At 41.0% G+C, this 16,114-nt stretch overlaps 1 protein-coding gene across 1 annotated transcript; it reads right to left on the reverse strand.

The window, feature by feature from the left end:
- Nucleotides 1-202: 202 nt before the first annotated feature.
- Nucleotides 203-949, reverse strand: LOC138881515 (uncharacterized). The gene has a single exon (XM_070161746.1). The coding sequence runs from the start codon at nt 947-949 to the stop codon at nt 203-205; it is 747 nt and encodes a 248-aa protein (XP_070017847.1).
- Between the last annotated feature and the right edge of the window lie 15,165 nt (nt 950-16,114).

The raw sequence follows: 16,114 nt of genomic DNA on the forward strand, positions 1-16,114 counted from the left end.
TCCCTTTGGGTCAAATTTGAACCTGATCGCTCGACAGTGATCGGCGACGATTTTTATTGAGTAGCACGACTATTTTCCTCCTAAGCTAGTGGCCATTTTCGACCCCGTGGTTGTGCCCGCCATGCGGTTCCCGCGCCAGGTTGTGGTTTCCTCGGTTGAATAGGTCTGAGGCTTTTGGCGTCCTTGGTTTCGCTTATGGTGATCACGATGTTTGGTATAACAATGCTGAGATCATACTCTGACGGGTGAGGTGCCCCTGCCGGCCATGCCTCGCCGAATCTAGCTCTGCTGAAGATTCCTTGAGGATGTTGCCCTCCATAACTAGACGTTCGCACCTCCTTACTGGAGTATCTGGGCTTCTCCTCTTAACATACCCGTACCATCTGAGCGTTGCTTCCCACATCTTGTCATCAATGGGAGCTACATATACCTTCTCCCAAATATCAACATTCCTAATATTATCCATCCTAGTGTGCCCGCACATCCACTTCAACATCCTCATTTCCTCTACCTCCATCCTCTGGATATGTGATTTCTTAACCGGCCAACACTCAGCCCCATACATTATGGCCGGCCTAACCACCGCTTTATAGAACTTACCTTTGAGTATCAGTGGCACTCTCTTGTCATACAATACTCCAGATGCTAATCTCCACTTCATCCATCCTACCCCAATACGGTGTGTAATATCCTCGTCGATCTCCCCTCCCTCCTGGATAACAGACCTAAAGTACTTGAAGCTGCCTCTACTCGGGATAACCTGTGATTCCAGCCTCACATCCACGCCCATTTCCCTCTGCTCAGCACTGAACTTACACTCCAGGTATTCTGTCTTTGTCCTGCTAAGCTTGAAACCTTTAAATTCAAGAGCCTGTCTCCAAACCTCCATCCTCTCGTTAACACCAGTTTGTGACTCATCAATCAGAACTATGTCATCGGTGATTAGCATGCACAATGGCACATCCCCTTAAAAGTGATGTGTCAACGCGTCCATCACCAGGGCGAATAGGAAAGGACTGAGCGCAGAACCTTGGTGTAGCCCCATAATAATCGAAAAATCCTCAGAGTCGCCTCCTACTGTCCTAACCCGAGTCATCTCCCCATCATACATGTCCTTAATCGCCATAATGTAGGGAACCGACACGCCTTTTGCCTTCAAGCTTCTCCAAAAAACTTCTCTAGGAACCTTATCATACGCTTTTTCTAGATCAATAAACACCATGTGCTGATCTTTCTTCCTATCCCTGTACTGTCCAACCAACCTCCTAACAAGGTGTATAGCTTCTGTAGTAGAACGACCCGGCATGAAACCAAACTGGTTATCGGAAACGGACACCGTCATCCTCAACCTTGCTTCGACCACCCTCTCCCATACTTTTATAGTATGACTCAGTAATTTGATACCTCTATAATTGTTACAGCTCTGGATATCACCCTTGTTCTTGTACAGTGGGACCATCGTACTCCACCTCCACTCTTCCGGCATCCTCTTCGCCTTAAAAATTTCTAAAATTGATTAATATTGATCATATATAGCTAACTCAATAAAACAATATTCGCCTTAATGTTATTTCAAAATAATAATTTTATCAGTTGAGTTTTATAAGTTATCGTGCTTCCATTTTAGTTTCAGTAAAAACACATAACCCTAGAAGATTTAGAATTTTTCAAAAAATATTTTTAAAAATCTTCTCTCAACTTCATTCCAAAATATACAACAAGATTAATTAGATATACTTTTATTACTAAAGATTTGCCAAATAACTTAAATCAAAAAATTGAATCTTATGTTTTCTCAATTTTTTTTTTCTTTCAGAGGTTTCAATGTCACCCATGTAAAAATGTTTTAGTTGCTGAAATAAAAAAAAAGAATTTATGATTTACATAACTTTGTTGAAATATGCATGGGCAAAAAAATATTACTAAAATACGAAAACTTAATAGGACATACAAATTACCATAAAAAATTATTGAATTCATTGAGTGTGTATGTACATTTTAGACATTTTATTTTTTTATTATACATAATCTATTTTAAAGTCCTAAATATTTTAACTGCTTATATCGTTCAAATAAAGATATAATAACCAAAATTTTAATTAGTTTTAAAATCCTAAATACAAATATTCAAATTTATATTTTTATTTAATATGAAATTTACTTTTAAATGATAAAAATTCAATCAATATTAGTATAAAAAGTTCGCATTTTAATAATATAGATCTAGATTTGTACTACTGACACGACCTGAATTTCCCACCTTCGGGACCGTGATGGCGCTTAACATTGTACTTGCTAGTCAAGCCAACGTTATAGAATATTACACCTTTTTCCTTTATCCTTTTATAATTAAAATTTAACAAAACTAAATCAATGGAAATAAAAGCGGAAGTACATAATTTAACTGATTACTCATATACTATTAACGAAAGTCGAAATATATACTACCCAGAAACTAGTGTCACAACTCACGAACATTCTAAGAATACTACAAGTAATGGTTTGAAAGAAAATACATCTGTCTCGAAAAAAGTAAAACAGAAATGAAGTAAATATAGGAGGGGACATCAGGGCCTACGGACGCCTACAAGACTACATTTAGTCTCCTGAATGCAGAATCAGCAACTGACCTCTCGATCAGCCACTACCAGCTCCGAAATCTGCACAGAAAGTGCAGAGTGCAGAGTGCAGTATCAGTACAACCGACCCAATGTACTGGTAAGTGCCGAGCCTAACCTCAATGAAGAGTGACGAGGCTACGGCGGAGCATAACAATATATAACCTGCAACAGTTTATACTAAGACGGAAAGGAATTACAAAATGAAATATAACAATAACTTGCATTAAGTAAAAACGGAACCCAGGCTTTCTACCAATGCTCAGATATAACCAATCCTTCAGAGATTTTCAACACCAAAATAATGAACCTCAACAGAAAAGAATACATAAATAATACTTGATGCGGTGCGCATTCCGATCCCACCATATAATCAATAACAGTATAAACATTCGCCCTTATTGCTCCTTGTTACGGCATGCAACCCGATCCCACCAGTCCACCATTATTACTCCTCAATATATCACCCTTATTCCTCCTGTTATGGCGTTCAACCCGATCCCACCTATCCACCCTTATTACTCATTGTTGTGGCGCGCAACCCGATCCCACCAGACAAACACATTCACCCTTATTCCTCCTGTTGTGGCGTGCAATCCGATCCTACATCTCAGTACCAATCACAAAATAAGAACAAGTGTTTCATAGTTTAGCTCAAATCCTCCACAATATTTATACCTCAAATCGTAACCACGTGATATCTATACAATTATGAAAACTTTAACAGTTAATACTACGCAGCAAGACCAACCAAAGTGTACCATGAAGCACCAACAAACTATCTTCAACCAAAAAGGTAACCAAATGAAACTACGAAACCACTAATATTTCAATAGAGAAAACAACAGTTAACATGAATCAATTAGATATGGAAACATTTATGAGCAAGTAGCAATTAAGATAGAAAATAATATATTAGGAAACGAGGAAGGGAATAGGCTAAAATGATAATTTGGTGGCGCATGGGTACTCGTCACCACACCTATACGCCACACACATGGAATTTCACAGAGCAAATAAGTCGGGGATCTCTAATCTCTCAAGTCAAAGTCAGACCAAACACTTAACTCAAGCCAACAGGTATTTAAAGCTCAATTACCGCTTTACCTCTTGATTCCACCACCAATCCACTCATATCTAGTCATAATTAACTCAATAACATCAATAAATGCAAAAAAAATCAATTCAAATGCATAATTATAGGTTTTCTAATATTTTTCCCAAAAAGTCAAAACCCGACCCCGGGTCCACTTGGTCCAAACTCGAAATTCGGACCAAAACCCGATTATCCATTCACCTCCGAGCCCGAATATATAATTGGTTTTGGAATCCGACCCCAAATCGAGGTCTAAATCCTTAATTCTACCTAAACCCCCAATTTCTACCATATAAATCTTAGATTTTTTGTTAGAAATTTATGAAATATGATGGGAAAGTGAAAGAAAGTGGGTTAGGATCACTTACCAAAGTTTGGGGAAGATTTGGTCTTGGGAGAATCGCTTCTAGGGTTCTAGAATTTGAAAAATGTGAAGAATGGGTGAAAATCCCGTCTAAGTTATGTTTAGAACAGTTGTAGGTATCGCATTTGTGATCCTAGGTTCACAAATGCAAACTCGCAAATGCGGACATAGCTTCGCAAAAACGAAGAATGGCCTGGTCCTGCTATCATCGCAAATACGAACAACTGTTCGCAAATGCGGCCTCTATTCTAATCGCTATTGCGATAATGAGCTTCGCAAATGTGAAGGTCCCCTTCCCAGCCTTCTGATCACAAATGTGATGCTCGCATTTGCGAGCCAAACGCGAAGTCTGCAGACCTGAAGCACATTAGCAAAAATCCTTAAGTCCAAAACACTCTGTAGCCTATCTGTCACGACCCAAGTTCGCTCTCCGTGAACTGTCGTGATTGCACCTAGTCTCTACGACTAGGTAAGCCTAACAGTTTGCGGAAAAAGGAAGCGAAAGATAAAACTAACCAAAAATTGTTGATAAAACATAAATAAAATATTTAAGGTGTCGCTCGGCATATATAAAAAAAACTCTCACTGAAACAACTCCTAAAACCTGGAATCTCATGAAATTACAAGCTGTTAAATAACTACAAGTGTTCCAACTCCAGAATGTCTAAACAAAAGTAAATACAGGAGAGCTAAAGCTAGAGGGGAGAATAGAGAGGGACTCCACGGTCTACAAACGCGGCAGATATACCTCAAAGTCTCTGAAGATCGCCTTGCTTCGCTGATGCTATGGCTGAGCTGAAGAAGCTGGATTTGCACACGAAAAACATGTGCAGGAAAAGGCAAGAGTACACCACAGTGGTACTCAGTAAGTGCCAAGCCTAACCTTGGTCGAGTGGTGACAAGGAAGGTCAGGGCACTACTGATTATAGATTAAAAACAAGATAAAGCAGTATAGAATACGATAATATAATTAAAATGCTAATAGTCTATAATGAATAAAAACACAGAAAGAATCTAACTCAGTACACAGAAATGGCAACAGGGGATCTCCCAGGATATCGTCTTGTAGTCCCAAATGTAAATGTCCAGAGGATCTCCGGGGATATCATCCCATAGTCCAAATCATAAATGTGCAAGGGAAACTCCTAGAATACCAATCCTATTAGTCCCAAAGTAATTATCTAGTATGGGGAGTCTATCGGATGTTGTCCCGTAGTCCCAATCATAAATGTGCGGGGAGATCTACCGGAATACCGATCTGTAGTCCTAAAGTAAACAAGCAGGAGGATTTCTCGGGATATCGTCCCATAGTCCCAAAGTAAATACATAACCATCTCAGAAAAATATACAGTTCTATTCAAGAATTAGACAAGAATTTCTACTCTAACATGCTTCACAGAGCACAAGTAGGCAATTAAAGCAGGAAAAACAATTAAGTCACGTAAGCATGATTTTTCCTAATCTAAACAAGAAGCTTCAAGTACAAGTATTTGCTAAACTACAAGAAAACATGGTATTAGCTTAATAAAAATGGGATTTTCAACAATTAGCACGTGTACGCACCTGTCACCTCACTTACACGGCACTCATATAACAACAATACTAAATCCTAAGGGGAGTTCCCCCACACAATGTTAGACAAGCCACTTAGCTCGAACCAGCTCAATCAACTCAAAATCACGTTCTTGCCACGAGTACCCGACTCCAAATGGCCCAAATCTATTCAAATTAATTGCAAAACGTAAATATAACTTCAAGAAACTAATTCAACTAATTAATTCGAAGCTAACATGCAAAAGCCCAAAAAGTCCCCCGCGCCCACGTCATGGAGTTGGATAAAATTTAAAAATTCAGAACCCCCAATCACTCACGAACACACTCGAACAGAAATCACCAAAATCCGATGTCAAAATCTCACTCAAATCTTGGATTTTCAATTGGGGAACTTTTCTCCCATTTCTCAACTTTTACCCCCAAATTCCTTAATTAGAAGAGGAAAATAACAATGGATTATAGTTCTAGGATCCAAATAAAGATAGAAAACATTACCCAATGCTTCTCCTTCAAAAACCCTCAAGAAATCGACCTCAGCCGAGCTCCAAATCATTTTTTTCAAGTTTTGAGTTCAAACCCTCGTTTCTTCCCTTTTTCTAACTAGTGAATCCGCTTCTGCGACCATGGGACCGCACATGCGGTCCCGCTTCTGCGGCAAATGAATTGCACCTGTGACTTTTCATTAAACGGGCCAATTCCGCACCTGCAACCTTTTAACCGCAGATGCGGTGCCGCTTCTGCGGTACCTGGGCCGCATCTGTGACCAATTCCAACATTTACTCAGACCGCACCTGTGGTACTCATACCGCTTCTGCGGTGCTGCACCTGCGGTCCTACACACGCAGGTGCGATTATGACAGGTTCTGCCTACTTCAAATTCTCCTAAGTCCCATTCAACTTCGGTTAAGCACCTGAAACTCACCCGAGGCCCCCAGGACCTCAACCAAACATGCCAGCAAGTCACATAACACTATTCAAACTTGTACCAACCCTCGGAACGCTCAAAACAACGCCGGAACACCAATTCACCCTAGGATTCAAGCCTAAGGGTTCCCAAAACTTCCAAATTCCGCTTTCGATCAAAAAGTCTATCAAACCTCGTTCGAATGGCCTGAAATTTTGCACACACATCCTAAATGACACCACAGACCTACTCAACTTTCCGAAATTCCATTCTGACCCATATATCAAAATTTCACTATCGAATCGGAAACTTCCAAATTTCAACTTTCGGCATTTCAAGCCTAATTAAGCTACGGATCTCCAAAACACAATCCGAACATGCCCCTAAGCCCGAAATCACCCAACAGAGCTAATAGAATCAGCGGAATTCTATTCCGAGGACATCTTCACATTGTTCCAACCATGACCAAATTCTAAAGCTTAAACTCTCATTTAGGGACTAAGTGTCCCAAAACACTTCGAAACTCCAAACGAATCCTCCCGGCAATTCACAATAGCAGAAATAAACATGCGGAAAGCAATTAATAGGGGATTGGGGCATTAATTTTTAAAATGATCGGCAGGGTCGTTACATCCTTTCCCTCTTAAAACATTTGTTCATCCTCGAATGAGCATAGAGACATACATGAAGTAGTGAAGAGATGAGGGTAACGACTGCACATATCCTGCTCGGTCTCCCAGGTTGCCTCCTCGACCGGTTGACCCCGCTACTGAACCTTCACTGATGCAATATTCTTTGACCTCAGCTTTCAAACCTGCCTGTCCAATATTGCCACTGGCTCCTCAACATAAGATAGATCTTGTCCAACTGGACCGAACTGAAATCCAATACGTATGACGGATTGCCGTGATACTTTCGGAGCATCGAAACATGAAATATCGGATGAACTCCTTCCAAGTTGGGAGGTAAGGCAAGCTCATAAGCAACCTTCCCAACACGTCTCAATATCTCAAAAAGGACCAATAAACCTCAGACTCAACTTTCCTTTCTTCCTAAATCTCATAACGCCCTTTATAGGCGAACCCGAAGCAAGACCCGTTCTCCAACCATATAGGAAACATCACGAACCTTCCAGTCCGCATAACTCTTCTGTCTGGACTGGGCTGTACGAAGTCTATCCTGAATTACCTTAACCTTCTCCACGGCGTCCTGAACCAAGTCTGTGCCCAGTAATCTAGCCTCTCCTGGCTCAAACCAACCCACCAGGGATCTACACCGCCTACCATACAAAGCCTCATACGATGCCAGCTAAATGTTGGATCGATAACTATTGTTGTAGGCAAACTCTGCCAGTGGCAAGAACTAATCCCAAGAACCTCCAAACTCCATCACACACGCACAGAGCATATCCTCAAGAATCTGAATAGTGCGCTCGGACTGTCCATCCATCTGGGGGTGAAATGTTGTGCTCAACTCCACCCGAGTACCCAACTCATGTTGTACGACCCTCCAAAATCGTGATGTGAACTGAGTACCTCTGTCTGAAATGATGGAAACTGGGATACCATGTAGACGAATAATGGCAACTAACTCAAGGTCGTGAACAAGGTAGTTCTTCTCATGTATCTTCAACTGTCTGGACGCTTAGGCAATCACCCTATCGTCCTTCATCAACACCTCTCCAAGGCCAATCCTCGAGGCATCACAATAGACAATATAAGACCCCGAACATGTAGGCAATATTAAAATTGGGGTTGTAGTCAAAGCTGTCTTGAGCTCTAGAAGCTCGCCTCACACTCTTCCGTCTACTGAAACGGAGCACCCTTCTGGGTCAGCCTGATCATAGGTGCTGCAATGGATGCAAACCCCTCAACAAATCGACGGTAATAACCCGCCAAGCCAAGAAAATTGCAGATCTCTGTAGCTGAGGATGGTTTGGGCCAGCTCTACGCTGCTTCCACTTTCTTTGGATCCACCTGTATCCCCTCACTCGACACCACATGACCCAAGAATGCCACGGAATCCAACCAAAACTCACATTTCGAGAAGAACTTTGCATACAACTTATTTTCTCTCAAAGTCTAAAGCACTATCCTCAGGTGCTGCTCATGATTTTCCCGACTCCGAGAGTATACCAGAATATCATCAATAAAGACAATGAGGAACGAGTCAATATATGGCCGGAACACACTGTGCATCAAATGCATAAAGGTTGCTGGGGCATTGGTCAACCCAAATGACATAACCAGAAACTCGTAATGACCATATCGAGTCCGAAAGGCATATTTCGGGATATCTATCTCCCGAATCTTCGACTGATGGTAACCTGAACGTAAGTCAATCTTAGAAAATACTCGTGCACCCTATAACCGGTCAAACAAATCATCAATACGAGGCAAAGGAAATCGGTTCTTCACTGTAACTTTGTTCAACTGGCGATAATCCATGCACATATGCATAGAACCATCCTTTTTCTTTACAAACAAGACAGGAGCACCCCAAGGTGATACACTGGGCTGAATAAAACCCTTATCAAGCAATTCCTGTAACTGATCCTTCAACTTAGGAGCGGCTATACGATACGGAGGAATAGAAATAGGCTGAGTGTCTAGCAACAGATTAATGCCAAAATCAATATCTCTGTCGGGTGGCATACCCGAAAGATTAGCTGGAAATACATCAGGGAAGTCCCGTACTACTGGGACTGAATCAATTGTAGGGGTATCAACACTAACATCTCTCACCTAGGCCAGATACGCGTCACACCCCTTCTCAACCATTCACTGAGCTTTAAGGAAAGAAATAACTCTACTGGGAGTGTGATCTAAAGTACCCCTCCACTTTACTCGCGGTACACCTGGCATAGCCAGCGTCACGGTTTTGGCGTGACAATCAAGAATAGCATAATGGGGTGACAACCAGTCCATGCCCAAGATAACATCGAAATCTACCATATTGAGCAATAAAAAATCGGCTCTGGTCTCAAAACCACTAAGAGCAACCAAACACGACCGATAAACGCGGTCCACAATAAGAGAATCCCCCATAGGAGTAGAAACATAAATAGGGGAACTCAAAGAATCCTGAGATACGCCCAAATGCGAGGCAAAATAAGAAGACACATAAGAATAAGTGGAGCCTGGATCAAATAGAATCGATGCATCTCTATGACAAACCAGGACAATACCTGTGATGACAGAATCAGAGGCGACAACCTTAGTACGGACAGGAAGGGCATAATATCTAGCCTGGACTCCCCTTCTAGGGCGACCTCTACCTCCCCGACCTCTACCTCTAGCTGGCTGAGCAGGTGGGGTAGCAACTGGTGCTGGAACCATAGCCTGGGAACTCTGCGGGGCACGCTGTGGCTGAGGAGTCTATGGAGGTGCACCCCTCATAAGTCTGGGGAAATCCCTCACCATATGGCGTGTGTCATCACACTCAAAACAAGCTCTAGGAGGGCATGGTAGTTGTGGCTGGATCGGGCCAGGTCTGCTGGACTGACCACTGAAAGCACCCTGTGCAAGAGGCGCACTAGATACTGGAGGTGCATAATAAGGCTCCTGAGGTCTAGGATGAGCTAGAATACTACTGGCTGCTGGAAGAGCTGAATGAACGGGGTGACTCATATAACCCCTACCATGATGAACTGCAGCTGGAGCACGGGCACCAGAATAATGGCCTGACTCTCGAGACCTCTTGGCCTCCCTCTCTATCCCGAGCATGCATACCCTTCACTCTCCTAGCAATGCTCACCACCTGCTGATAAGAAATATCCATCTCCAACTCACGAGCTATGCTAGACTTAATGCTGGGAATGAGCCTCTCAATAAACCGGTGAACCCTCTCACGAACTGTAGCAACCAAGGTTGGTGCATGCCTAGACAAGTTAGTGAAACAGACAACATACTCTAAACAGTCATAGTGCCCTAGCGCAAATGATCAAACTCTGCGCGCCATGCGTCCCTGAGGCTCTTAGGGACAAACTCTCTCAGGAACATATCTGAAAACTGGTCTAAGTAAGGGATGTTGCCTCAGTTGGACTGTCCAACTCAAAAGTACGCTACCACTGGTAGGCTGCTCCTCGAATCTGGAAGGCAGTAAAAGAAACCCCACTCGATCCTGATATACCCATAGTGCGGAGGATACGGTAGCACTCCTCCAGAAATCTCAAGGCATCATCTGATGCTAAACCACTAAATACAGGAGGCTTATACTTCTTGAACCTCTCAAACCTTCGTTGCTTATCCTCTGGAGCCGTTGCCCCGTCCTCGGGCTAAACTGGGGCCACGGGCGGTACCGGTATAACCTCTGGGATCTGATCAACCTGGACCTGCTCCTAAGGAGTGCGGGCGGCGGGAGTTTGTGCTCCTCCCCCAGCCTGGGATGTGGCTGCAACAAGGGGAATCAACCCTGCCTGAGCTAGAGTGGTGTACATGCTCACGAACTGTGCAAGAATCTCCTGAAAAGCTGGAATAATAATAGCAATACGCGTATCAGGTGACTGGACTCCGGCTGGAGCTGCTAGTTGCTCATCTGTGGCAGTTCGTGCGGGTGCTCTGGCTGCACCACAGGCGCGTCCTCGGCCTCTACCCCGACCCCGACCTCTGACGGCTCTAGTATGGGGCGCGGGTGCCTAGTCATCTCCCGTAGCACGTGTCCTCACCATCTGTGAGAAAATAGAAGACATAAGTTTAGAATTGTGATACCAAAATCTCGCACGGCAAGGAAATCAAAGGAAGTGGAATTTTCCTAATAGTTACATAGCCTATCGTAGATAAGTACAGATGTCTCCGTACCGATCCGTGAGACTCTAATAAAATCGGCTTGTAATTCATGACTCCTATGAACCTAGAGATCTGATACCAACTTATCACGATCCGAGTTCGCCCTCCGTGAACTGTCGTGATGGCACCTAGTCTCTATGACTAGGTAAGCCTAACAATTTGCAGAAAAAGGAAGCGAAAGATAAAACTAACCAAAAACTGCGGATAAAACATAAATAAAATGTTTAAGGTGCTGCTCGACATATACAATATAAACTCTCAAACTAAGACAACTCCCAAAACCCGGAATCTCATGAAATCATAAGTTGTTGAATAACTACAAGTGTTCTAACTCGAGAATGTCTAAACAAAAGTAAATACAGGAGAGCTAAAGCTAGAGGGGAGAATAGAGAGGGACTCCTCGGTCTGCGGACGCGGCAGATATACCTCGAAGTCTCTGAAGATCGCTTTGCTTCACTAATGGTATGGATGAGCCGAAGAACCTGGATCTGCACACGAAAAACATGTGCAGGAAAGGGCATGAGTACACCACAGCTGTAATCAGTAAGTGCCAAGCCTATCCTCGGTCGAGTAGTGACGAGGAAGGTCAGGGCCCTGCTGATTATAGATGAAAAACAAGATAAGCAGTATAGAATACGACAATATAATTAAAATGCTAACAGTCTATAACGAATAAAAACACAGAAAAAATCTATCTCAGTACACAAAAATGGCAACAGGAATCTCCCAAGATATCATCCCATAGTCCCAAATGTAAATGTCCAGAGGATCTCCCGGGATATTGTCCCGTAGTCAGAATCATAAATATGCAAAGGAAACTCTCAGAATACCAATCCGTAGTCCCAAACTAAATATCCAGTACGAGGAATCTACCGGGTGTTGTCCCGTAGTCCCAATCATAAATGTGCGGAGAGATCTACCAGAATACCAATCCGTAGTCCCAAAGTAAACAAGCAGGGGATCTCTCGGGATATCGTCCTGTAGACCCAAAGTAAATACACAACTATCTCAAAAAAGTATACAGTTCTATTCAAAAATTAGACAGGAATTTCTGCTCTAACATGATGCACAAAGTACAAGTAGGCAATTAGCAGGAAAAACAATTAAGTCACGTAGGCATGCTTTTTCCTAATATAAACAAGAAGCTTCAACTATAAGTATTTGCTAAACTACAAGAAAATATGGTATTAGCTTAATGAAAACGAGATTCTCAACAATTAGCACGTGTACGCACTCGTCACCTCACGTACACGACACTCATATACCAACAATACCAAATCCTAAGGGGAGTTCCCCCCACAGAAGTTTAGACAAGCCACTTACCTCGAACCAGCTCAATCAACTCGAAATTACGTTCTTGCCACGAGTACCCGACTTCAAATGGCCCAAATCTATTCAAATTAATTGCATAATGTAAATATAACTTCAAGTAACTAATTCAACTAATTAATTCGAAGCTAACACGCGAAAATAAGAAAAATCACCAAAAACGTCCCCCGGACCCACGTCTCGTAATTGGATAAAATTTGCAAATTCAGAACCCCCAATCACTCACGAACACACTCAAACAGAAGTAACCAAAATCCGACGTCAAAATCTCACTCAAATCCCGGATTTTCAATTGGGGAACTTTTCTCCCATTTCTGAATTTTTACCCCCAAATTCCTTATTTAGAAGAGGAAAATAATAATGGATTATAGTTCTAGGATCAAAATCAAGATAGAAAACGTTACCCACTGCTTCTCCTTCAAAAACCCTCGAGAAATCGCCCTCAACCGAGCTCCAAATTATTTTTTCCAAGTTTTGAGTTCAAACCCTCGTTTCTTCCCTTTTTTGATCAGCGAATCCGCTTTTGCGACCACACTTGCGGTCCCGCTTCTGCGGCAAATGAACCGCACATGCGACTTTTCATTAAACGGACCAATTTCGCACCTGCAACCTCTTACCCGCAGATGCGGTGCCGCTTCTGCGGTACCTGGGCCGCATCTGCGACCAATTCCAACATTTCCTCAGACCGCACCTGCGTTCCTCATACCACTTCTGCGGTGCCGCACCTGCGGTCCTTATGACAGGTTCAACCAAATTTAGATTCTCCTAAGTCTAATTCAACTTCCGTTGAGCATCCGAAACTCACTCGAGGCCCCCGGGACCTCAACCAAACATGCCAATAAGTCACATAACACTATTCAAACTTGTACCAATTTTTGGAACGCTCACAACAATGCCAAAACACCAATTCACCCTTGGATTTAAGCCTAAGGGTTTCCAAAACTTTCAAATCCCGCTTTCGATCAAAAAGTGTATCAAACCTCGTCCGAATGACCTGAAATTTTGCACACACGTCCCAAATGATACCACAGACCTACTCAACTTTCCGAAATTCCATTCCGACCCCTATATCAAAATTTCACTATTGAACCTTAAACTTCCAAATTTCAACTTTTGGTATTTCAAGCCTAATTAAGTTACGGACCTCCAAAACACAATCCGAACACGCCCCTAAGCCCGAAATCACCCAATAGAGATAACGGGATCGACGAAATTCCATTCCAAGGCCGTCTTCATACTGTTCCGACCACGGCCAAATTCTAAATCTTAAGCTCTCATTTAGGGACTAAGTGTCCCAAAACACTCCGAAACTCCAAACGAATCCTCCCGTCCGAATGACCTAAAATTTTGCACACACGTCCCAAATGACACCACAAACCTACTCAACTTTCTGGAATTCCATTCCGACCCCTATATCAAAATTTCACTATCGAACCAGAAACTTTCAAATTTCAACTTTCGGCATTTCAAGCCTAATTAAGTTACGGACCTCCAAAACACAATCCGAACATGCCTCCCCTAAGCCCGAAATCACACAACAGAGCTAACGGGATCGACGAAATTCCATTCCGAGGCCGTATTCATACTATTCCGACCATGGCCAAATTCAAAAATTTAAACTCTCATTTAGGGACTAAGTGTCCCAAAACACTCCGAAACTCCAAACGAATCCTCCCGGCAATTCCGATAGCAGAAATAAATACGGGAAAAGCAGTTAATAGGGGATCGAGACGTTAATTATTAAAACGACCGACCGGGTTGTTACACTATCCAAAACTTACCCGAGCCCTCGGGGCTCAAACCAAACATGCACACAAGTCTTAAAACATCATACGAACTTGCTCACGCGATCAAATCGCCAAAATAACACCTAGAACTACGAATTCAACACCAAAACACACGAAAATTTCAAGATAGTTTCAAAACTTCTATTTTCTCAACCAAAAGTCCAAATTACATCAAATCTCTTCTGTTTTCACCAAATTTTACAGATAAGGTTTAAATATCATAACAGACATGTACCAGAATGCGGAACCAATATACGGGCCCGATACCAATAAGATCAAATCTTTTAAATTATTGCATTTTCAATCTTATCAATTTCTTTCAAAAATTTATTTTTCGGGCTAGGGACCTCGAAATTCGATTTTGGATATACGCTCAGGTCCCATATTTTACTAGGACCCTCCGGGACCGTCAAGAATACGGGTCCGGGTTCGTTTACCCAAAACGTTGACCGAAGTCAACAAAATCACCTTTTAAGTCAAAAATCCTCATTTCTTAAATTTTTCACATAAAGGCTTTCCGGATATACGCCGGACTGCGCACGCAAATTGAAAAAAGATAAAATGAGGTTTTCAAAGCCTCAAAATACAAAATCAGATTCTAAAATAGAAGATGACCCTTTGGGTCATCACAACTATTTATTTTGATTAAATATGCTATTAATTTTTTGGGTGCTTAACTAAACATGGATTAATTATTTTGTTTGATTAAAATAAGAATTTTTAAAATTTATATTTAATTATTTTGCATTGAAACAATTTTAATCAGACATAATTGTATTAAAAGTTTTTAAGTTAATATGTGATTTTATGTTCCCATATTTCAAGTTAATAAGAAATTAATTGAAGGCACGTATAAAATCGTTGCCATCTTGATTTTATGAGTATGGAACAATGACTGTATTTTTAATTAGTATAATTTATATAAGGTAAAATATTAATAATTTTTAAATTATTAAATATTAGGATTTCTTACCGAGTTTAATAATAAAAGATCTAATATGTAAAATTTTAATTAATTTCAAAGTCTTAAATAGCACAAAATCACTTAAATTATAATTTTCTCCACTGTAAAAGTTGTACCTAGTCTCAATGAGTAATTATTTAAATAAATATTAATTTAAAATTTATGTTTCAATTATTAAGAAATGTATAAATTCCTGAAATTAATGAATTCCTATATAGCTAACTCAATTCAAAGAAGCTGTCTCATAGAATTATTCAATTATCATTTAATATATTCACCTTAAACTTTGTTCTAAGATTATAATATTATCAGTTCAATTTTATAAATTATCATATTTTCTTTTTAGTTTCAGCATGAACATACAATTTGTGGAGTTTTTTTCAAGAGTCCTATATTTTAAGTATAACACATAAGAAAATACTTTGACAAATTTGTTGCTAAATAATTGATTTAATATTATTTAAAATTTCAAGAAAAATTTAGAGTTGACGGAAAAAGAGAAAATTAGTTAGCGTTTTCACTTTTGAGTTATAGATGTGTGCCTATTTTTTAGTAGCTTCAAAGTAGTGCAAACATGACAAGAAAAAGGTGCAAATCTGAATTCTTAATTTTAAACATTTTGATAATAAAAGAACGTATAGTTCAATTAAACTTTAGTACTAACTGGCTTTAAATAAGGACACTTATAATTGATAAATTAAATTGATTTTG

This window comes from Nicotiana sylvestris, chromosome 11 (assembly GCF_000393655.2).
Source record: "Nicotiana sylvestris chromosome 11, ASM39365v2, whole genome shotgun sequence".
NCBI classification, from domain to species: Eukaryota; Viridiplantae; Streptophyta; class Magnoliopsida; order Solanales; family Solanaceae; genus Nicotiana; species Nicotiana sylvestris.